The 25,530-nt window shown below is 40.2% G+C and overlaps 1 protein-coding gene across 1 annotated transcript in view; it reads left to right on the forward strand.

Annotated features, from left to right (window-relative positions):
- LOC106085469 (chromatin-remodeling ATPase INO80) overlaps positions 1–25,530 on the forward strand; it is a 252,958-nt gene that overhangs the window by 104,502 nt on the left and 122,926 nt on the right. The window contains 3 exon segments of the mRNA XM_059362041.1: positions 7,655–7,813; positions 19,008–19,110; positions 23,503–23,612. Coding sequence (XP_059218024.1) covers positions 7,655–7,813; positions 19,008–19,110; positions 23,503–23,612 — 372 coding nt within the window.

Below are 25,530 nucleotides of genomic sequence, written 5' to 3' on the forward strand. Positions count from 1 at the left end.
ATAAAAAGTTTATTTTATACTCAATGCACTTCCCTTACAACTGGCTACGCCTCTTTTTGTTTATCTGTTAGCTACTTGTGGTTATTTGACCTAAACCTCCAAATTGTTTGAATAGTTTTAACTGAACATATTGAATGGAAGGCAATTGCCAGTCTTATCATTGCAGTAGCTAAATACCAATTACCTAGTTTTGTGTAAGTGCTACTTCTGCTTAACTTCTAATAACACTAGTCTACATAGATTTTAAATGTTTGTGAATAAATTGGGTTGAGCATGATATTTTTTCTTACCAAATGTCAAAAGATAATCAAATTGTGTAACGGTAATTACAAATCTGTCTACGATTTAACAATGCACATAGGTTGGGTTAGGTTGGAAAAGAGGGTGCAGATATCCGCCCATGCCACTATGGACATACATCTAAGCCAGTAATCGTCTTGTTGTGCGCTCTTTAAACTGTAAAGTAACCTCTAAAAAGAAAATTTTAAATTAGGGATTCCGTGCTACTTACAAAATCCTTAATTGTTTTCAATACCACTCCCCAAAGTTGGTTCATATCTGGTATTGTGTCCCCAACTAAGTGCCGGTATCTGTTAGACGCGAAATCCGGTCTAACTCAAAGGAAATATTCCAACGCCTCATCATCTTCCCCGCATGCCCTACACATGCCACACCGATTTTACATAAGTGAGCTCGTAGTCCTATGTGTCCCGTTATGATACCCATATCTATACTGACCTCCTTCAAGCTTCTATTCAGTAATAACCTCGTCTTCTCGCGATCTGGATCCCCCCATAGGATTTTTGACCTCCCACCGACCGCGTCGCTGTTCCACAATTTTGCATGCGCATTCGTCACACACTCCCCTAACTCGGACTGCGTCAACCCGAAAGGCTTCGGTTTAACCATGTTTATTGACGGCAGTCCTCTGGCCTTCACCGTCAAATCATCTGCGTTTTCATTCCCCCTTACTCCGTTATGGCCCGGCACCCAAACGAAGCGGATTTTGCCATCCTCAGACAGGGCGTTAATTTCCTTCTTACACTGCAAGACTATTCGTGACCTTACCGTTCTGGTTATTATTGCCCTTATGGCAATTTTACTATCGGTAAAGATGTTCACACTCGACGTCCTCCACACCACTTCACGCATTCCGTGATCGCCCGGATCTCCCACTGCAGGACCGTCTTATGGTCAGGCAGTTTAAAACAGATCTCAGTTCGTGGGTTCTCAATGTAGACCCCCAGTCCCCAGGCTTTGTCCTCTAACTTTGATCCATCCGTGTAACATTATCTTCCAGATGCAATACTAGGGTTTCATCAATCCAAGACTTTGCCGCTGGCAGCAGTGCCTCGCACTCGACTTCAAGGTCCTTCAAGGTCCGAAACCTTCCTTTCAGGTTTTGCCATCGTCGCATCGATTATACCGCGATGGTATGAGCTGCTCCCATCCTGAATCACATACATACATTAAAAAAATTTGGCCGGGCCGAACTTTGGCTACCCACCTCCTCGGGTATATATGTAAACCTCCTTTCGTCAAAATCCGGTAAAAAATGCATACCTTATGCCCCATAACAGCTATATCGAAATATATTCCGATTTGGACCAAATACTAATAAGTAAAAGTTATTGTTCAAGTGTGTATAACAAAATATTGGTCGTTTTAGTAGCTATATCTAAAAATAAACCGATCTGAATCAAATACGGTACGGATGTCGAAAAGCCTTACATAAGTCACTGTGTCAAATTTCAGTGAAATCGGACAATAAATGCGGCTTTTATTGGGCCAAGACTTTAAATCGAGAGATCGGCCAATATGGCAGCTATATTCCATATATTCTGGTCCAATGTGGGCCTAACACAACTCACTGTCCCAAATTTCGGCAACATCAGACAATAAATGCGCCTTTTATGGGCCCAAAACCTGAAATCGAGAGATCGGTCTATATAGCAGCTATATTCAAATCTGGAACGATGTGAGCCAAATTGAACAAGGATGTCGACGGGCCCAACACAAGTCACTGTTCCAAATTTCGGCGACATTGGACAATAAATGCGCCTTTTATGGGTCTTAAACCTCAAATCGAGAGATCGGTCTATATGGCAGCTATATCCAAATCTGGACCGATGTGGGCCAAATTGAAAATGGATGTCTAAGGGCCTTACACAACTCACTGTCCCAAATTTCGGCGACGTCGGATTATAAATGCGCCTTTCATGGGCCCAAAACCTGAAATCGAGAGATCGGCCTATATGGCAGCTATATTCAAATCTGAACTGATCTGGGCCAAATTGAAGAAGTATATCGAAGGGCCTAACACAACTCACTGTCCCAAATTTCGGCGACATCGGACAATAAATGCGCCATTTATGGGTCCAAAACCTTAAATCGAGAGATCGGCCTATATGGCAGCTTTATCCAAATCTGGACCGATCGGGGCCAAATTGAAAAAGGATGTTGAAGGGTCTAACACAACTCACTGTCTTAAATTTCCGCAAAATCGGATAATAAATGTGGCTTTTATGGGCCTTAGACACTAAATCGGCGGATCGGTCTATATGGCAGCCATATCCAAATCTGAACCGATTTGGGTCAAATTCAAGAAGGATGTCGAAGGGCCTAACGCAACTCACTGTCCCAAATTTCAGCTAAATCGGATAATAAATTTGGCTTTTATTGGCCTAAGACCCTAAATCGGCGGATTAGGGTCTTAAGGTAGCTAATCCAAATCACCGATGGGGGCCAAATTGACGAAGGCTGTCGAAGGGCTTAACACAACTCACTGTCCCAAATTTCAGCAAAATCGGATAAAAATTTATTGGCCTAAGACCCTAAATCGGCGGATTAGGGTCTTAAGGTAGCTAATCCAAATCACCGATGGGGGCCAAATTGACGAAGGCTGTCGAAGGGCTTAACACAACTCACTGTCCCAAATTTCAGCAAAATCGGATAATAAATGTGGCTTTTATTGGCCTTAGACCCTAAATCGGCGGATCCGTCTATATGGGGGCTATATCAAGATATAGTCCGATATAGCCCGTCTTCGAACTTAACCTTTCTTATGGACAAAAAAAGAATCTGTGCAAAGTTTCAGCTCAATATCTCCATTTTTAAAGACTGTAGCGTTATTTCAACAGACAGACGGACGGACATGGCTAGATCGTCTTAGATTTTTAAGCTGATCGAGAATATATATACTTTATAGGGTCGGAAATGGATATTTCGATGTGTTGCAAACGGAATGACAAAATTAATATACCCTCATCCTCCGGTGGTGGCTATAAAAAAAGTGGGGTACTTATTCCCCATTTTTTCTCTTCGTCCACAAATGACTAATCCCTACTCAAACTGAAGTACATTGCCCAGATAAGCCGGAAGTGTTTACTTATGCACAAAAACATCCCAAAAAAATATATCTTCATGTCTACCCTTTACCTTTATCATTAAATTTAAGTTGGCCTCTCACAGCAGTGTGCACTGCAATCACTCACTCCCCACCAGGCTTACCCGCCCTCATGGGTGTACGACTACATTTCAATGTATAATTCGATAATTAGCCATTCAAGTGAAGTTCCTAATAAAGAGTTTTGACGCCTTTCTTTAAAATGAAATTACCTCTTGTTCTAGATTATCATGTCTAAACACTTCAAATGGTGGAAATTGATTTAAAGCCCCCCCTCAAAACAAAGGAACTCAAATTTGGAAATCTAAACACGAAAAGGTTTCCATCCATGTGGAGATTGCCGAAAGTGTTCTTCAATCACGTGCATGAGTTTTGTTTTCTGCCTCACAAGAAAATCTTTGAAGATGAGCGAAGACAATCCATTTCCTTCATTTTCTTGTTATGGAAATGGGCAGTTTCCCAAGGAAGTTGGAAAAGAATCACTTCACTTAGGAAAATACCTATGCTGTTTTCGTGGTAGTACGAGTACTATGTGATGTGTCTTTGGGGTATTGTTGATATGGATATTTTTTTTTAATATCCATGTTACTGCATCATTTGAATAGTTTCGGAAGACTCTGTAGTTTAGGTTTAGAATTACAAATTTTATTTGTTGATATTCTTTTGATTGGAACACGTGTTTGAGTTCTTGCTAGTTGTTATTAGAAAAACGTTGATACCTTAAAAGGATAACTAGGAAGATGTTTGTATCCGGTTGGAATATTTCAATTTTATAAACCCTAAGATGTTCTAGACCAAAACGGAAATGGAAATCTAATCCTTTTTAGTTGTAACATAAGGGTAAGTGGATCGAATGAGGGTGCGAGGTACGATTTGAAATAATTTATTTAGTGGAAAACTATATACTGTTTAATGGACAAATATAAATAAAGTACGAAAAATTTTATATATAAAACTCAAGTTGAGTTTGTTTGTTTGTGTGTTCCTTATAGACTCAGAAACGGCTGAACCGATTTTCTTGAAATTTTCACAGATGATCCCGTGGTGAAAATAGGGCACTACATTTTTATACCCACCACCAAAGGATGGGGGTATATTCATTTTGTCATTGCGTTTGCAACACATCGAAATATCCATTTCCGACCCTATAAAGTATATATATTCTTGATCAGCGTAAAAATCTTAGACGATCTAGACATATCCGTCCGTCTGTCTGTTGAAATCACGCTACAGTCTTTAAAAATAGAGATATTGAGCTGAAATTTTGCACAGATTCTTTTTTTTTTGTCCACATGCAGGTTAAGTTCGAAGATGGGCTATATCGGACTATATCTTGATATAGCCCCCATATAGACCGATCTGCCGATTTACGGTCTTAGGCCCATAAAAGCCACATTTATTATCCGATGTTGCCGAAATTTAAGACAATGAGTTCGACATCCTTCGTCAATTTGGCCCAGATCGGTCCAGATTTGGTTATAGCTACCATATAAAAAGATCCTCCGATTTAGGGTCTTAGGCTTATAAAAGCTACATTTATTATCCGATTTTGCTGATATTTGGGACAGTGAGTTGTCTTAGGCCCTTCGACATTTTTCTTCAATTTGACCCTGATCGGTTCAGATTTGATAGCTGGCATATAGACCGAACTCTCGATTTAAGATTTTGGGACCCCGAAAGGCGCATTTATTGTCCGATGTCGCCGAAATTTGGGACAGTGAGTTAAGTTATGCCCCTTGACATACTTCTGCAATATGGTACAGATCGGTTCAGATTTGAATATAGCTGCCATATAGACCGATCTCTCGATTTAAGGTTTTGGGCCCATAAAAGGCGCATTTATTGTCCGATTTCGCCGAGATTTGGGACAGTTCGTTGTGTTAGGCTTTTCGACATCTCTGCCGTATATGCTACTAAAAAGATAGATATAGCTACTAAAAAGACCAATATTTTGTTATACACAATTGAACAATGACTTGTACTTATTAGTAGTTGGTCCAAATCGGAACATATTTCGATATAACTGGTATGGGACCGGATTTTGATGGAAGGTGGTTTACATATATACCCGAGGTGGTGGGTATCCAAAGTTCGGCCCGGCCGAACTTAACGCCTTTTTACTTGTTTGATATCGTAAGGGGGGGGGGGGGGGGGGGGGGGGGACCCTCCACCTTACCCTAATTTTCAGAAACGCCAGATCTCGGAGATGGGTGGTGCGATTTAAGCGAAATTTTGTGTGCTCTCATATAGTACTCTAAAAGTAAAGATTTGGTATCCAACTTTCGGATGGTGTACCTAGGGGGGCCGCCCCACCCTAAAACCTACAAAACATATAATAAGACGACAATATGGGGTTCAAAGGAAAGGTATTTAGGATAAGAAAACGTATCTGATATCCAATTGTCGGACCAAGTGTTAGGGGGACCACCCCAACCCCCAAAACACCCCTTAATCGGACATATTTACAGACCATGGCAATATGGGACTCAAATGAAAGGTATTTGCGAGTAGAATACGAATCTAATGTCCAACTGGGGGCCACGTTTCTGGGGATCCACCCCTTCCCTAAACAGGACTTATTTACTGACCATGGGAATATGGGGCTTAAATAAAAGGTATTTAAATGCAGTATTCTGATCTGATATCCAAATATGAGACCAAGTGTTTGGGGGCCGCCTCTCCCCAAAAACATCCCACCAAGGGACAAATTTATTTAACCATAGCCATATGGGGCTCAAATGAAAGGTCTTTGGGAGTATAGCACGAATCTGATATCAATATTCGGGAAAAGTGTCTATGGGGCCACGCCACACCCACAACACCACCCATATAGGAAGTATTTGCTGACCATTGCAATATGAGGCCCAATAAAGAGGAATTTTAGGTAGAACACGAATCCGATATATATTTTCAAACCCAAGCCACTGAGTGGCCGCCCCATTCTCCAAAACACCCTACAAGCCGGTCATGTTTGCCGACTATGGAAATATGGGGCTCAAATTAAAGGTATTTGGGAGTAGACCACGTATCTGATGTCAACATTAGGGACCAACTGTCTAGGGTACGTCCCACCACCATAACAACCCTCAAATAGGAAGTATTTGCTCACCAAGACATTTTGGGTCTTAAAGAGAGTGGAACTAAATGTTCATAGTTTTTAGGGCCAATACCCCAAACCGGACATATTTGCTGACTTTTGCAACAAGGAGTTTAACTGAGATTAGGAAACGAATTTGATATCCTATTTTGAGGGCAATGGTAATATGGGATCCAAATAAATGATATATAGATATATGAGAATAGAGCACGTTGCTGATATATTTTCCGGGCTTAGTGTTTGGGCGACCACCCCAATCCCCAAAACACCCCTAAATCGGCCATATTTACCGACCATGTCAATGTGGGCCTAAATGAAAAGTATTGGGGGTGGAGTAAGTATTGATACCCATTTTAGGGACCTATTTTCTGGAGGTCTACCCCTTTTCCAAAATACCCCACAAACAGCAATTTTTTACTGACCATCGCAATATGGGGCTCAAATAAAGGTATTTGGGAGTAGAATACGAATTTGATATCCAAATGTAGGACCATGTATTTAGGGCATCACACCTTCCCCCAAAACACCCCCAAAGAGTAAACATTTTTCGACCATGCCAATATGTGGCTCAAATGAAAGGTATTTGAAATTAGAAAACGACTTGGATAACACATTTTGGGGCCATGTGTTTGGAGGATGCCTCATCGCGTAAACCCCCTTAAACCAATGGCCATATGGGGTTTAAATAAATGGTATTTGAGTGAAGAGCACGATGCTGATATTTTTTCAGGGCCATGTGTCTGGGGGACCACCTCACCCCCGAAAACACACCTAAGTCAGATATCAAGAGAATATAGGGCTGAGATTAAGTATTTTAAGAATGGAGTACACCTTACATTCAAACTTAAATTCGTAGACCAATAAAGATCATATGGGATTCAGATAAACTGTTAGTCGAGCGATATACTATTTTCGTAGCATGGTATTTCACTAAAAGCCCTTTAATTGTCGAAAATAAATATTCCAAGCAAGATTTTCTTCCACATAAAGTAAAAAAGGGCTCAGCGGAGCGGGCCCGGGTCAGCTAGTATTTTATAAACATAAATATCTTATATAAAACTAATTTTACTAAGTTATATTTTTTAATAATTATACAAATTGCTTGAAGTTTTCTTAATTTTTGATTTTTGTTCCTTTTTTGTATATTTCAGGTTATTTTCTATGATTCCGACTGGAATCCCACTGTCGATCAACAAGCTATGGATCGGGCTCATCGTTTGGGTCAAACCAAACAGGTTACTGTATATCGTTTGATTTGCAAAGGAACCATAGAAGAACGGATACTTCAAAGAGCCAGAGAGAAAAGTGAGGTGAGTTGAACATTTTTACATTTTACAGTCAAAAGTAAGTGAAAAATTCTTTCCTGTCTTTATTATACCCTACACCACGCCTGTGGTACTGAGTATTATAAATTTGTGCATTTGTTTGCAAAGCTTAGAAGGAGATGTATAACCGCTTGAATTACAAACTATGTCTGATAGACATAGTTTGGGAACCAGTCATATATACCTGTGGGATGGAGGGACACAAAGGTTATTTTCATTCCGAAAGCAGGAAAAAAAAAAAAGATTTTCGTCCTATTAGTCTGTCATCCTTTATGCTGAAGTCTCTTGAGAGGTTTATAAAATAATTTCTTAGGGTAGCAATCCCTCGAGATCGCCTTTCGTGGCAGCAGCATGCATATAGTAACGGCAAATCCTCCGAAACAGCCCTTCACGACCTACTCGGCTACATAGATGGGTTTCTCGCTGTCAAGTAATATACAATAGTCGCATTTCTTGACGTTGAAGGGTCTTTCAATAATGTAAAACCGACGCCAACCATGAAGGAGTTGGAGTTTCTAGGCATCAACTCTACCGCAAGAAAGTTTATATTATTGTCTCTGGAAGATGGGGGTGTAAAAATGGTAGCGTATGCTGATGATGTGGCATTGCGGTTAAGGGAAAGTTTCCCAGCACTCTAAGAGAAGCTCTACGTGCAACAGCGAAGTGGGCTGCCGAAAGTGGTCTAGGTATAAATCCGTGCGAGACAGAAGTAGTTCTCCACAGCAGCAGATACAAGTTGCCTACAGTGGTACCTGTCTCCTTGGGAGGAGATAATGTTTCATTTACAGAAAGCGCAAAATACCTGGGTGTTTTTTTCTGGACAGGAAATTGAACATCAAATCCAACATTTTGGAAAGGGCAAGAAAGGCAACTCTTGCCCTATACACGTGCAAGAGATCCATTGGCAAAAGTTTTCAGACCTGTAAGGCTATATGGTGTTGTGGTCTGATGGACGGCGCTTCAAAAGTCCACCAATAGTCAACAGGGTCCAAAGGGTGGCTGAAGACGACACCGTCTGATACACTGAATTTAATGTCATATCTAATGCTCCTGCATATTGTTGCGACCAATGCCGTAAGGCTAAGAGAGCTTTCTCTTTGGTCATGATACAATATCAGATGTTCCAGGCCTGTGTGGATTGCACCCAACCTGAGCCGCTTTTTGATGAAAAGTATTGTGCCACTATTCCTGATAGAAGCGATTGGAACTACGATATCCCTGGTAATAGAAGTTACATAGACTTCTATACGGATGGTTCCAATCTAGACAACCAGGTGGGCTTTGGGGTGTAGTCTAAAGATCAATCGAAAAGGTTACCCGACCATTGCAGTGTGTATCAAGCGGAGATCCTTGCTATTAAGGAAATGGTGGAATGGCTATGATATAATGTCATAATTGGCATAAATTTATTCTCAGACAATCAGGCAGCCATTAAGTCCCTTAAGAACGCATTTCTGAACACAAAAACCACATGGAGGCTAAGTTTTCAGGACCGGGCTCGATAGACAACAATTGATAGATGTTCGCAAAAAGGGGGCTGTGAACATTCCAAAATTATGTGGCCTAATCTAGACTTGAAGAGGTTTACCATTCTGCTGTCAATGGCTAGAACAGACGTCTCAGTCATTGTCTCCGCCATGACAGGTCACTGTCTAATCGGAAAACATGCTGACAGACTGAAGGTTGCCAGCAACGACTTTTGCAGAAGCAGTGAGGACATCGAAGAAGAAGAGACTATAGAACACCTTCTGCGTGTGTGACCCGTACTGGCAGCCAGAAGGAGTTGCATTCTAGGTTCTCTTTTCTATGCGAATCTGCTTGACTTAGCGGATGTAAACATTCGGGCTTTTTAAATCGATCTGGATGATTCAACGATAGGAACTAGAAGGCATCTTCCTTCTTCTGTTCCTGTGGTATCACAATGGACGAATTTGATGGAAGACTGCCACCTCTTAAACCTTGCCTTGTATAGAACATTAATGTTCAATGTGGCACTGTGAGATAGAAGTTAAAAAAAACTCAAATATCTCATAAATATTACACCAGGTAGTTCGTTTTATATCGGAGCTATATCAGGTTATACACCTATTCAGGCAAGTCAGTAACCGCAGCCTCAAGGGGCTCAAAGAGTGCATTCGGGAGATCCGTTTATATGGAAGCTATGTCAAGTTTAAAGCCGATCCAAGTCCTACTTGGGAGATATATTACAGGTCAAACAAAAACTCGGATAGGAATTGCGCCTTCTAGAGCCTTAGAAGTACAATCGGAAGATCGGTTTATATGGGAGATGTATCAGGACCAATTCGAACTATACTTGGAACATCTGTTGAATGACTACATATTACAAAATTTCAGCACAATCGGATATGAATTCCACATTTCTTAGAAGAAGAAGTATACTTGGGAGATCTTTATATATAGGAGCTATACCTCAATGTGGACCGATGTATCTCATTTACAATCCTAACCGACCAACGCTTATAGGATAAAAGGCAAACTTCTCACATATCACTGAGTGATGTCCGATTCAAGTTTAAGCCTCTTTTTTATAGCCGAATCTGAACGGTGTGCCGCAGAGCGACTTCTGTTTAGGGAAAAGTTTTTGCATGACACAATTGTGGCCAGCATAAGACGGGGGATAATCACCGCTGAAAATTTTTTCTGATGCCAAGATTCGAACTCGGGCGTTCAGCGTCCTGGGTGGACATACTAACCTCTGCACTACGGTAGCCTCCGCTATATAGGAATTATTTTTGCAAAATTTCAAGCGCCTTAAAACTTAGCGTGCTTTCCACAGACGGACGGACATTGCTAGATTGATTTATGGCCCGGCGTAAGGGGAAATAAAAGGGCAGACGATTTGGCAGTGAAGGCCAGAGGACTGCCGCCAATAAACTTGGTTAACCGGAAGTCTTTCGGGTTGAAGCAGTCCGAGTTAAGGGAGTGGGCGACGAATGTGAAGACCTTAGTCGCCACAATTTTCGTCCGATCTTGACAACATTTAGCTTGACTTGTTTTATTTGACGTCCCAGTACGTGTGAAAAATTTTATCAAAATCTAACTAGATATAGCTGCCCTATATATCTATCATGCAATATGATCCTTTACGGCTGTACCCTCCACCATGGATAGCATTTGTCGAGTTCTTTGCGCGGTATCTCTTTTTAGGCAAATAAAGAATAATGAATAAAGCTGTTATGGTATTGGAGCTAAATCAAGCTATCAGATTCGGACCATAAATGAATTGAATGCTGAACATTGTAGAAGTCATTGACCGTTTTGGCCCATTTACAATCCCCACTGACCTACACTAATAAAAAGTATTGGGTTGCCCAAAAAGTAATTGCGGATTTTTCATAAAGTCGGCGTTGACAAATTTTTTCACAGCTTGTGACTCTGTAATTGCATTCTTTCTTCTGTCAGTTATCAGCTGTTACTTTTAGCTTGCTTTAGAAAAAAAGTGTAAAAAAAGTGTATTTGATTAAAGTTCATATTACTATCTTTTAAAAAATCCGCAATTACTTTTTGGGCAACCCAATATTTGTTCAAAATTTCAGCGCCTAGCATTACTTCTTCCAAAGTTAGCGTGCTTTCGACAGACAGACGGACGGATGGACAGATTTACGGACATGGCTACATCGACTTAAAATGTCATGACGATCAAGAATATAGGTGTTGCAAACAGATTGACGAAATTAGTATACCCCCATCCTATGGTGGAGGGTATAATTTGTGACGAATACAATATTGTTCAATAATTTAAGCGCTGTTTTTTGTCTCCAGCCTGGCGCCGTGTAAGGGTCTAACGCAACTCATTGTGCCTAATTTCTGCAAAATTAGTTAATAAATTCAGCTTTTATGGGCCTAAAACTTTAAGTCTGAAGATCGGAATATATAGATTATGGCGAGACCATCAGCGGTGGTTTTCCCCTCCTAATGCTGGCAACGTTTGTGAGGTAGTATGCCATGTAAAACTTCTCTCCAAAGAGGTATCGCACTGCGGCACGTCGTTTGGACTCGGCTATAAAAAGCTTAAGCTTAAATCGGACTGCACTCGTTGATATGTGAGAAGTTTGCACCTGTTACTTCGTGGAATGCTCATGGGCAAAATTTGCATTTGCATATCCAAATCTGCGATGAGCGATCTGGGCCGTATTGAACAGGGATGTCGAGGAGCCTAAAATAACTCACTACACATAATTTCAGCTAAATTGGACAAAAATTGCCCAAGATCTTACATGGAGAAATCGGTCTATATGGCTATATCAAGATATAGTCCAATATAGCTCATCTTCGAACTTAACTTGCCTATGGACAAAAAAAATCTGTCCAAAGTTTCAGCTCAAAATCTCTATTTTATAGATTGTAGCGACCGATGGACGGACATGGCTAGATCTTCAATTTAGTGTCGGAAATTGATTTTTCGATGTGCTGCAAACGGAAGGATACAATGAATATACCCCCATCCTTCGGTGGTGGGTATAAAATTTGGTCTTTCTCAGCTACATTCTCTGCTTCCAAATAAATCGCTCTCTCGACTATACTTCTTAAGCCTCTAGTGAGTGCAATTCTTATCAGAATGACATATAGTTTGGTCCCCAACATCCAAGGCAAGTATGGCCCGAATCGCTTCATAACCTGATGCAGCTTCAATGCCATAGCAAATCCTATCCATTACTATTTGTTTGCCTCTTAAGAGATATCAGGCACTGACTTGACCAATGCGATTCATGGTGGAGGGTATATAAGATTCGGCGGCCCGGCCAAACTTAGCACGCTTTTACTTGTCCATAACTATTCGCCGGGGTTCCGTGGTCCACCCTTTATTTGAACTTTTTCTATGCCTTTTTTCCAGCCTTCTGCGAATGCCAAGTTTAGAATCTATTTTCATTTATGTTTAGTCTGTAGAGTTGCGGTTTATTAAGGGGACAATAGTTGGTCTGTCAGCAGGTCATCAACAGCAGAAAAGGAAATTAAACTCATCTGAGGCTTGAGGTAAAGTGAAACCGCACACTTGAATGAAATAAAAACATCTCTTGTTGTTCATGTACCAAAATCCTCTGATTGTGGCATTGTATGGCAATGTTAGTTCTTGTCTTGATTTAGCCGTCCGTGACAATTTTATCACCGGTGGCAGCGGTGGCAGCGGTGGCAGAAGTGGAACGAAAAAACTATAGCAGCCCGCATATTGGGCACGTGTTAGTCAAAGACCTATTGAAGAATGAAAAACTAAAAACAAAAAAAAAAATTCTTCATTGAAGTTGGGAGCGTGTTTTTGTGTCATGCTTCTTATCAAGAACTCAGTAAATGCATGGAAGTGAAACAATAACAAACGCAAAGTGTAACATAACAATTAACCTCCCAATCAGCCCCTCTTTACCACATCCACTGAAAAACCCTTCGCTCCACCAACAAGAGGTTTCGTAGTTTCGTGGGCCACTTGCTGCTATTCCTTGCGGCAACTCGGTTGGAATTAAAGTGTGTGTTGTTTGATCACTACCAACTTGAGGGTTGACTATCAAATGATATCCCCAGAGGAAGAGACCGAAGGAATTCATTCATTAGTTTTTTTGTTTTCCTGAACTCATTTTTGTTGTTGTTGTTGTTTTGGAATATTTAATAAGGAATATGATCACTTTTAGTCCACTTCAGCATAGATCTTAGTTGCATGTTCATTCGCTTTCCCTCGTCAGTGTGAGCGTGTTAGACTGTTGTCTGCCCCAGTACGTACGTGTTCACGTTCGTGTGCGTGAGTGCTTGTGTCTGTCCCTACGTCTCTGTATCTTCTTACCGGAAACTAATTATACAGTCTTGTGTTTTTGTTGGTTCTACTCTTCATTATTGTCCACAATAGTTGAAGTTTTTGTTCGTATTCGCTGTGTGGTAGGCGACATATCTGTTACGCCTTGACTAACATTTTTGTTCCTCATGATGGTGGTGGTGCCAAAGGTAATGGTGTAGTTTTGATATCTCTAAAAAATGTGTTGCGACACAGTGGGACATAATTTTTTCAATTGTAAATGATAAGCAAGTGCTGAAATAAAAGAAAACAGGTAAAAGCGCATTCGGCAGTGCTGAACTATTGATATCCACCAACTACTATATCGATCCCATGGCAGCCGGTTGTATGTACCGGTGTACCACACACTGATACTACAAGAACAACCAACTACTATATATCCAACTCTACTATATCCATTCTAATGTCCAATTATAGGACGATTTTAATCATATTTGGGTCAAGTGCCGTGAAGTTTTTTATGAGTAACAGTTCCAAATTTCAATCGGGTAAAAAAATACAGCTTTTATGAGGATGTCGGGAGACTTAATCGAACTTCCTCTTTCAAATTTCCCCCTTCAGCGAAAACGGATAATAAGTGCGCCTTTTTCAGTCTTAAGAACCAAAAGCTGAAGATCGGTCTATATGGCAGCTATATCTAACTATAGCCCGATCTGAACCATATTCGGGTCAGATGTCGGGAATCTTGATACTCCACGTAAAAAAAAAGTTCGTTTGACATAAAGGAAATTTTCGCCAAGTAAACTTCTTTTCTTATAAACATCGGACTTTGTTTACGATAAAAGTACATGTTTTTGCGATAAATTCTTGCAATAATTTGTGCTAAATATAAAGTTTTTATACCCACGACCATAGGATGGGGGTATACAAATCTAGTCATTCCGTTAGTGACACCTCGAAATATTCGTCTAAGACCCCATAAAGTATATATATTCTTGATCGTCTCGACGTTCTGAGTCGATCTAGCCATGTCAGTCCGTCTGTCGAAATCACGATAGAGTTAGAACGCGTAAAGCTAGCCGCTTGAAATTTTGCACAGATACTTAATATCGATCTAGGTCGTTGGGGATTGCAAATGGGCCATATCGGTTCAGATTTTGATATAGCTCCCATATAAAATCAATTTGTGTTTGTTTGTTTGTCTGTTCTGCATAGACTCAAAAACGGCTGAACTGATTTTCTTGAAATTTTCACAGATGAAGAACCCGTGGTGAAAATATGGTACTACATTTTTGATAACTGAAGGGTGGCGGACCCTCCCCCTTACCCCAATTTTCAGAAACGCCAGATCTCGGAGATGGGTGGTGCGATTTTAGCTAAATTTTGTGTAGTAACCTAAAAACAAAAATTTGGTATCCAAATTCCGGATTCGGTACCTAGGGGGTACGACACACTTCCAAAATCTACCAAATATATATATATAGACCAATCGCGACATTCTGGGACTGAACCCTTGGTCCGAAAATTGGACCCCCCTAAATCGGACATATTTACCGACCATGGCAATATGGGACTCAAATAAAAAGTATTTGCGAGTAGAATACGAATCTGCCATTCAAATGTGGGGATAAGTTGCTGGAGTCCATCTCTTCCCCAAAACATCCCCCAACAAACACGACTTATTTACTGACCATGGCAATACGGAGTGTAGAATACGAATGCGATATCCAAATGTAGGACCAAGTGTTTGGGGGCCGCCCGTCTCCAGAAACACCCCCAAAGAGGACAAATGTACGACCATAGCAATATGGGGCTCAAATAAAAGGTCTGTGGGAGTAAAGCACGAATCTGATATTAATATTCGGGAAAAGTGTCTATGGGGCCAACCCACCCCCACAACACCACCCAACCCCCAAAACACCCCTAAATCGGACATATTTATCGACCATGGCAATATGGGACTTAAATGAAAGATACATGAGAGTAGAATACGAATCTGCTATCCGAATGTGGGACCAAATTTCTGGGGTCTTCCCCAAAACACCCCCCAAATAGGACTTATTTACTAACCATGGCAATATGGGGCTAAAATGAAAGGTATTTGAGTGTAGAATATAAATCTAATATTCAAATGTGGGACCAAGTGTTTGGGGGACCGCCTCTCACTAAAAACATCCCCCAAAGAGGACAAATTTACGACCATAGCAATATGGGGCTCAAATGAAAGGTCTGTGGGAGTATAGCACGAATTTTATATCAATATTTGGGAAAAAGTGTTTATGGGGCCACCACCATAACTCCAGCCAAATAAGAATTATTTGACGACCATTGCAATATGGAGCTCAAATGAGAGGTATTTTTGAGAGTAAAACACGAATCTAATATATATTTTTAAGCCCAAGCCACTGAGTGGCCGGCCATATTGGGTTGATTAAAAAGTAATTGCGGATTTTTTAAAAGAAAGTAAATGCATTTGTAATAAAACTTGCAATGAACTTTAGTCAAATATATAATTGTCATTTTGTTCGATAACCTTTTGCCGTCTTCCTGGTATTCCACGCTCATAGAACTTCTGGCCTTTATCTGCAAAAAACTGAACCAAGTACGATTTTATAGCCTCATCATTGCCGAAAGTTTTACCATTTAAGGAGTTCTGCAAAGATCGAAATAAATGGTAGTCTGATGGTGCAAGGTCAGGGCTATATGGTGGATGCATCAAAAGTTCCCAGCCAAGTTCACTCAGTTTTTGGCGAGTGACCAAAGATGTGTGCGGTCTAGCGTTGTCCTGGTGGAATATGACACCTTTACGATTGACCAATTCTGGTCGCTTCTCCTTGATGGCTGTATTCAATTTGTCCAATTGTTGACAGTAAACATCCGAATTAATCGTTTGGTTCCTTGGAAGCAGCTCAAAATATACCACACCCTTCCAATCCCACCAAACAGACAGCATAACCTTCTTTTGGTGGATATCAGCCTTTGAAGTGGTTTGAGCTGGTTCACCATGCTTGGATCATGATCGTTTTCGACTAACGTTATTGTAAACAATCCATTTTTCATCTTCAGTTATGATTCGTTTTAAAAACGGATCGAATTCATTGCGTTTAAGGTGCATATAGGTGCATAAGGTGCACAAGCGTTGATTCGGTTTGTTAAATGAATTTCTTTCAATACATGTGGTACCCAAATATCAAGCTTTTTCACCAGTCCAAGACTTTTTATGTGATAATGAACGGTTGATTTTTGTATATTTAACTTCTCTCCTATCTCACGCTCAGTAACATGACGATCCAATTCGATTAATGCTTAAAATTTACTTAAAATTTGTCAACGCCGACTATATGAAAAATCAGCAATTACTTCTTGGGCAACCCAATATTTGCTGACTATGAAATTATGGGTCTCAAATGAAAGGTATTAGACCACGAATCTGATATCAACATTCAGGACCATCTGTCAAGGCAACGTCCCACCCCCACAAAAACTCCCAAATTGAACTTATTTGCTCACCATGATAATTTGGGTCTTAAAGAGAGTGGAACTAAATAATTATAGTTTTTAGGCCCAATGTCCCAAACCGAACATATTTGCTGACTTTCGCAATAAGAGATTAGAAATCGAATTTGATATACAATTTTGAGGCCAATGGCAATATAGGGGTTCAAATAAATGATATATACAATAGATATATGAGAATAGAGCACGTTGCTGATATATTTCCCGGGCTGGGGGATTTTCCAATCCCCAAAACACCCCTAAATCGGGCATATTTACCGACCATGTGAATGTTAAGCTAAAATGGAAGGGGGGTAGAGCAAGAATTGATACCCACTTTCGGGACCAATTTTCTGGGGGTCTACTCCTTTTCCAAAATACCCCACAAACAGCAATTTTTAGTGACCATCGCAATATGGGGCTTACATAATAACCAATTTTGGGGTAATGTGTTTGGGGGACGCCTCATTGTGTAAACTCCCCTAAACCAATGGCAATATGGAGTTTAAATAAATGGTATTTGAGAGAAGAGCACGATGCTGATATTTTTTCAGGGCACCACCTCACCCCCGAAAACATCCCTAAATCAGACATCATGAGAATATCGGACTGAAATGAAGTATTTTAAGAATGGAGTACACCTCACATCCAAACTTAAATTCGTAGACCAATAAAGATCATATGGGATTCAGATAAAGGCACTTATATTGTTAAACTGTTAGTCGTGCGATATACTATTTTCGTTGCATGATATTGGGTTGCCCAAAAAGTATTGCGGATTTTTCATATAGTTGGCGTTGACAAATTTTTTCACAGCTTGTGACTCTGTAATTGCATTCTTTCTTCTGTCAGTTATCAGCTGTTACTTTTAGCATGCTTTAGGAAAAAAGTGTAAAAAAAGTATATTTGATTAAAGTTTATTCTAAGTTTTATTAAAAATGCATTTACTTTCTTTTAAAAAATCCGCAATTACTTTTTGGGCAACCCAATATTTCACAAAGCTACTTACATACAGTTTGCCCCTGTTTATCAATGAATTGTTCATGGAAAATTTGTATTTGCAAATTATCAGCCTAACTGCTGATTAGATCACTGTTTGCTCAACAATTTTTTGCACCATTTTCAAAGAAGATAGCATTTATTCTTATTTTACTTATACTCTTTACAAATTATATGTTTTTTTTGCCCACTGTTCTGCAAGTACCCTCCATTTGATGTTCACAAATTCTTGGCTCATCTTTTGCCCTTTCGTTTGAATATTCAAGTCTTATGCACGTGATGATCATTTTGGGTGTTTCAACATTTTTTTCAACTATTCTTCCACATAAATTCCAAAACTGTCTTCTGAATAAAGGGGTTAAATATTGATTAGGCCTTCAATGTATGTAGAGTCTACCCTACTCTAATTTTGGTTCCTGTTTAGGGTTTCATTTAAAAAATCGCTGCTCACCCAAGAGTTTTTCTTCTTGAGTTTAACTCTGTTTTTTTTGGGTATTAATTAATACCCTGAAATGTTAAACCGCCTTGTGAATGCATTTAACGATAATGATCACTTCATGGCATTCTTAATGCTTTTGGTGTTGTATTTTTGTAATATCCGCATTGAAATGAACCGCCTTGGTGGTGTCTTTGTTCTTTGGCCCATTTACTCTTTTTAATATTCATAATTTTGGTGTTTGGAAAAACTACTTCCTCTTCTTAGTTGTCATTCGGTAGCAGTTTCTTGGGTTTTCTTCCTCTTTCAAGTTTTGCCGAGAGTTTTTGGGAGTTGTTTGCTTGCATTTTTGAGGGCGTTTACTTTATTTGTCTAATTTGGCGCCCTTTTCCTTTTCTTCCTAGTTGGGGTTTTTTTTCGTTATTGCTCTTTTAATTGATGGTTATTATTTGATTGCCTTATAATTAATTCAATATTTTTGTGTGCCATCTTTGTTTTTGTCGTTACAGATTCAACGCATGGTTATCAGTGGAGGTAATTTCAAACCCGACACATTGAAACCCAAGGAAGTGGTGTCACTACTTTTAGATGATGAGGAGATTGAGGCAAAATGTAAGTTGCAAAATATAGTATAAAGAAGTAAAAAATCTAACAACGAGAGTTGCAGGAATCATGTAGGGAGACAACCAAATTTTAAAGAAGAAAGGGAACTTTGGATTAGTTTATAATACTTACCAATTCCTTAAAATATAAAGTAACCCTTGTGTAGATCGGACGTGTTATTCATATCGCCCCTCAAAACAAAAAGTATCTAGATCGCGGTATAGGAACTATAGCAGTTATATCGAAATATGTTCCGCTTTGGACCAAATACTAATCGGTACAAATCATTGTTCAATTGTATATTGGCCTTTTTAGAAGCTATAACTAAAAATAAACCGATCGGAACCATATGCGACACGGATGTCGAAAAGCCTACTGTCCCAAATCTCGGCGAAATCGGACAATAAATGCGCCTTTTATGGGCCCAAAACCTTAAATCGAGAGATCGGTTTATATGACAGCTATATTCAAAGCTGCACCGAGCTGGGCCAAATTTAAGAAGGACGTCAAAGAGCCTAACGCAACTCAATGTTTCAAATTTCAAAATCGGACAATAAATGCGCCTTTTATGGCCCCAAAACCTAAAACCGAGAGATCAATCTATATGGCAGCTATGTCCAAATCTGGACTGATCTAAGCCAAATTGACGAAGGATGTCGAAGGGCCTAACACAACCCACTGTCCCAAATTTCGGCAAAATCGGACAATAAATGCGCCTATTATGGCCCCAAATCCTAAAACCGAGTGATTGGTCTATATGGCAGCTATATCGAAATCTGGATCGATCTGGGCCAAATTGACGAAGGATGTCGAAAGGCCTCACAACTCACTGTCCCAAATTTCAGCAAAATCGGATAATAAATGTGGCTTTTATGGGCCTAAGGCCCTAAATCGGAGGATCGGTCTATCTGGCAGCTATGTCCAAATCTGGACCGATCTGAGCCAAATTGACGAAGGATATCGAAGGGCCTAACACAACCCATTGTCCCAAATTTCGGCAAGATCGGATAATAAATGTAGCTTTTATGGGCCTAAGACCATAAATCGGCGGATCGGCCTATATGGCAGCTATATCCAATTGTGGACCGATCTGAGCCAAATTGACCAAGGATGTCGAAGGGCCTAACATAACCCACTGTCCCAAATTTCAGCAAAATCGGATAATAAATGTTGCTTTTATGGGCCTAAGACCCTAAATTGGCGGATCTGTCTATATGGGGGCTATATCAAGATATAGTCCGATATAGCCCATCTTCGAACTTAACCTGCTTATAGACAAAAAAAGAATCTCTGCAAAGTTTCAGTAAGGACTGTTGCGTGATTTCAACAGACAGACGGACAAGCGGACAGACTGACGGACATGTCTAGATCGTCTTAGATTTTTACGCTGATCAAGAATATATATACGTTATAGGGTCGGAAATGGATATTTCGATGTGTTGCAAACTGAATGACAAAATGAATATACCCCCATCCTTCGGTGGTGGGTATAAAAATGTTAAAGCATTTCAAATTTGACTCCAAAGACCCAACAACTGCGGTGGTGGCATCGGACCGTGCGGGTGCCTTTGCACCTGTAGTCAAGAGTAATGCTTCAACTGCCCAACCAGTCGTTAGACTAACGAATAAGGAAAGGACTCATAAACTAGAGGGAGGTACAGTTCATTCCCAGCACGTGTTCTATGGCCTTTTCTTCCTCGACGTCCTCACAGCTTCTGCGGAAGTTATTACTTGAAACCTCCAATCTGTCAGCATGTCTTACGATCAGACAATGGCCTGTCATGACGGACACAATGGCTTTGAGACCTCTGTCCTAGCCAGCGACAGCAGGGCGGATGACGTCTTAAAGTGTAAATTAGGCCTCTTAATTTTGTAGTGTTTACTAAACGAAGGAAGCGCGCACGGCCTCTGAGCCTTCATGGAGCACTATGACTTCCAAAAGTACGCTACAGACATCAAGGAAGGGGACTATGGCCGCTGAAGAAGGTATGAAGCTGCCCTCTCACGTCAGAGTGGCAAGGAAGCACAACATAGACGAGCTGACGTGTTCACTCATTGATATCAGCAGTGCATGCGATAGGATTCCACCTAATCATCGGTCCCAAGAGCAGGTTCTGGTTGATGAGCCCATTATGGAACATGTATTGAACTCTGAAGAAATTGTAATCTGCGAGCATAGAGGAGACATTTTACAGCTGCGTTTTGCCTCAACAGAATGTACCGATACTGTCAAAAAGCTCGTTGAAAGTATCCACTCTCTCTGGGATGGCGCAAAGCTTGAACTGGTGAGAAAGATTAACTTTCAACAGTTCAGAAGGCGAAGGTCTTCTTTAAAGGATAGGGTAAGAAATTAGCGATAGCAAGCATGGTATGGTCTTAAGCAAAGCAAAACCATGGTTTGGTTACGGAGAAAGGGGAGGTCTTCCACACGGAGGAGAAAAAACTCTCCTTGTGGTGGACCATGGCCAAGTCTCCGTTGCAAGTTTGGTTAAGACTAAAGGTATGGCATTCTACGGGACCAAGGCTGTCTTTTTCGAGATTGAAAAGACTCAGATAGTCAAAAATCCGCATATTGAGACATCAGGCAAAGCTAAATGACTCAATACTGCCTTACGAATAGGGGACCGACGACGAGACCATCATCGACTTTCTCAATATTAGGAAGACTAGGATAAGCAAAAGCGGAGGCCACCGTGGCGCAGAGGTTAGCATGCCCGCCTATGACGCCGAACAGCTGGGTTCAAATTCCGGCGTGAATGCCAGAAAAATTTTCAGCTATGGTTATGTCCTTACTAAAGCTGGGTACATTTGTGGGATTCCTGTCATGTGAAATCTTCTCAACAAGTGGTGTAGCTTTGCGTTACGCCGTTCGGACTCGGCCTAAAAAAGGAGGCTCCTAATCATTGAGCTTAATTTGAGTCGGGCTGCACTCATTGATAGGAGAGAACTATCCCCTGTTCCTTAAGGAAATGTTCATGGGAAATTTAATAATTGGTAGAATAAACAATGATCCAAATATTAAAACAGCAGGTATTGTACGGAAAGGAGGCTCCAGCCGACGATAGAACTATCACCAACTTCCTCAAGATTCGGAAGATTAGGATGGGTAACAATCCTAACATTAAAAAATAAGGCAGTGCAGTGACAGGAAATTCAATGTAGTCTAAAGAACAGGGAACGGATAATGAGACCATAACCCACTCCAAAGAAGTCCATTTACTGGAGGGCCAATGATTGAGGTCATCCAGATAAATCTCCACCAGAGCGAAACAGTTACACACGCTCTGATGGAGAAAATCAGCAGAGGCAAGATTTATATTGCCTTATTTAGTAGCCATGGACAGGAAGCTGGTCACACCATCGCGGTATAATCGAGGCGACGATAGGAATCCTGGAAGGATAGAAGAGGATTCAGATCGGCTACCTAATATGATATTTAAATTCGAGTGTGAGACACTGCTGCCAAAGGCACAGTCTTGCATTGACTGAACTCTGGCATTGTCACCTGGGAGATCATTCTACACGGATGGATCAAAGCTAAAGGATATAGTGGATTTGGGGACTACATTGAAAACTCAGGGACAGAGATCTGTTTTCGACTGTCTGACCATAATTTGGTCCTGTAGTCGGAGTTCCGGGCGATCACGTAAAGCGTGAGATGGTGTGGTGTTATCCCGAGGACGTCGAGTTTCAACATAATTTTTTGCGTTGGACATCAGGGCAATAGCAACCAGGACGGTAAGGTCACGAACTGTCTTGGAGTGTAAGATGGAGATTACCGCCATCTCTGAGGATGACACGGTCCACACCGGTAACGTGCCGGGGCATAACAGAGTAAAGGGGAATGAAAGAGCAGACGAATTGGCAGTGAAGGCCAGAGGACTGCCACCAATAGCCTTGGTTATCCCGAAGACTTTCGGGTGACGCAGTCCATGTTAAGAACGTTGGCAACGAACGATTTTTGGAACAGCAAAACGGTTGGTAGAACTATGAAAGTCTCTAAGGGAGATCCGGGATACTTCTCTTATATGCAGTCCGATTAAACTTTAAGCTCAATGAGTAGATGCCCCTATTTTATGCCGAGTCCGAACGGCGTGCCGCATAGCGACGTCATAAAGAAGTTTTAACATATCAGAATACCTCACAAATGTAACCAGCAAAAAATTTTCATTTTTGAACCATTCAAAAGATGTATCTTTTCGTAGAGCTTCTTAAACGAATTGCTTATTTTTAACCTATTTCCCTAAAAAATGCTACACCTCTAACCATATTCGAAAAGTGAAACTTAAATTAATGTCCTTAACTTTTTTAAGGATCACAAAAATTGTCTTTCTCCATGCTATATTTCATGATCCATCATCTCTAATTCTTTCTTTTCCCTTTCAAACCATTTCCCTACAGATCGTCAGAAAATCGAAGGACAGCAAGAAACAGCATCCACCAGTGGTAACAGTAGCGCTCAAAAAGATTCATCTGCCCCCGCGGACAAAAGAAGGCGGCAGGCAACAAAGGTAAGTGTTTTTTTTATACCAGCATGGCATAGCACACCACATCACATCTTCAATTCGCTTCTTGCCTTTTGATTTTCCCACTGGGAAGTCAAAAACAATCAGCAATTTGATGTTTAACATAACAAATAAGAAAATAATTGAAAGTTGAAAACTTAATTTTACGTACGAATGGACGTTGTTGACGATCAGGCCACTGAAGTAGGGTGTACTGATTGCAAATTTCAATTGCGTCTTATAGGGTCTCAACAAGCATATTTGGGAGATGGGTTTATATGGGAGCTGTATCAGGCTATAGCTCGATCAGGTTAAAGATCGCATGTTGAAGGTCATGAGAGAAGCCGTTTTTACAAAATTTCAGTTCAGTCAGAAGAATTTATATACTCTATGGGGTCTTAGACGAATACTTTGAGGTGTGAGTAGAATGACGAAATTATATGATTGACGATATAACAAATTTGTTATTTTGCAAATTTGCGATTTTTGCTGTCAATTTGTAACCGTACTCTTATTTTAGCTTTGTCCATCTGTTTGTCCGTCCGTCTGTCTGTCCATCCGTCCGTCTGTCTGTACGTCCGTTTGTCTGTCTGTCCGTCCGTCTGTCTATGTTAATTTGTGTACAAAGTACAGGTCGCAGTTTTTATCCACCTCCATCCTCCTAGAGCCACTGTGCAAAATATTGCACATCGCTTTCCTCGACGACTACCACAATTTGGTCAAAATCGGTTCAGATTTAGATATAGCTTTCATATATATGTTCGTCCGAATTGCAGTAATATTGCAATAAAATGGTCTTTTGTGAACCTATTTTCTCGAAATTCGGCGGGAGGGATTTTCTCTTGACTCTCAATATTACTGGTGAATATGGAAATTGGTTCAGATTTAGATATAGCTCTCATATATATATTGGGTTGCCTAAAAAGTAATTGCGGATTTTTTAAAAGAAAGTAAATGCATTTTTAATAAAACTTAGAATGAACTTTAATCAAATATATAATTGCCATTTTGTTCGATAACCTTTTGCCATCTTCCTGACAAATTTAGTATTCCACGCTCATAGAACTTCTGGCCTTTACCGCAAAAAACTGAACCAAGTGCGATTTTATAGCCTCATCATTGCCGAAAGTTTTACCATTTAAGGAGTTCTGCAGAGATCGAAATATATGGTAGTCTGATGGTGCAAGGTCAGGGCTATATGGTGGATGCATCAAAAGTTCCCAGCCAAGCTTACTCAGTTTTTGGCGAGTGACCAAAGATGTGTGCGGTCTAGCGTTGTCCTGGTGGAATATGACACCTTTACGATTGACCAATTCTGGTCGCTTCTCCTTGATGGCTGTATTCAATTTGTCCAATTGTTGACAGTAAACATCCGAATTAATCGTTTGGTTCCTTGGAAGCAGCTCAAAATATACCACACCCTTCCAATCGCACCAAACAGACAGCATAACCTTCTTTTGGTGGATATCAGCCTTTGAAGTGGTTTGAGCTGGTTCACCATGCTTGGACCATGATCGTTTTCGACTAACGTTGTTGTAAACAATCCATTTTTCATCTCTAGTTATGATTCGTTTTAAAAACGGATCGAATTCATTGCGTTTAAGGTGCATATCACAAGCGTTCATTCGGTTTGTTAAATAAATTTCTTTCAACACATGTGGTACCCAAATATCAAGCTTTTTCACCAGTCCAAGACTTTTTATGTGATCATGAACGGTTGATTTTACATGACGATCCAATTCGATATATATATATATATATATATATATATATATATATATATATATATATATATATATATATATATATATATATATATATATATATATATATATATATATATATATATATATATATATATATATATATATATATATATATCTTTTAACTTCTAGAGTCACATCAAACGCATTTATTGGTCCAT

The sequence above is a fragment of the Stomoxys calcitrans genome, chromosome 2, assembly GCF_963082655.1.
Source record: "Stomoxys calcitrans chromosome 2, idStoCalc2.1, whole genome shotgun sequence".
Classification (NCBI taxonomy): domain Eukaryota; kingdom Metazoa; phylum Arthropoda; class Insecta; order Diptera; family Muscidae; genus Stomoxys; species Stomoxys calcitrans.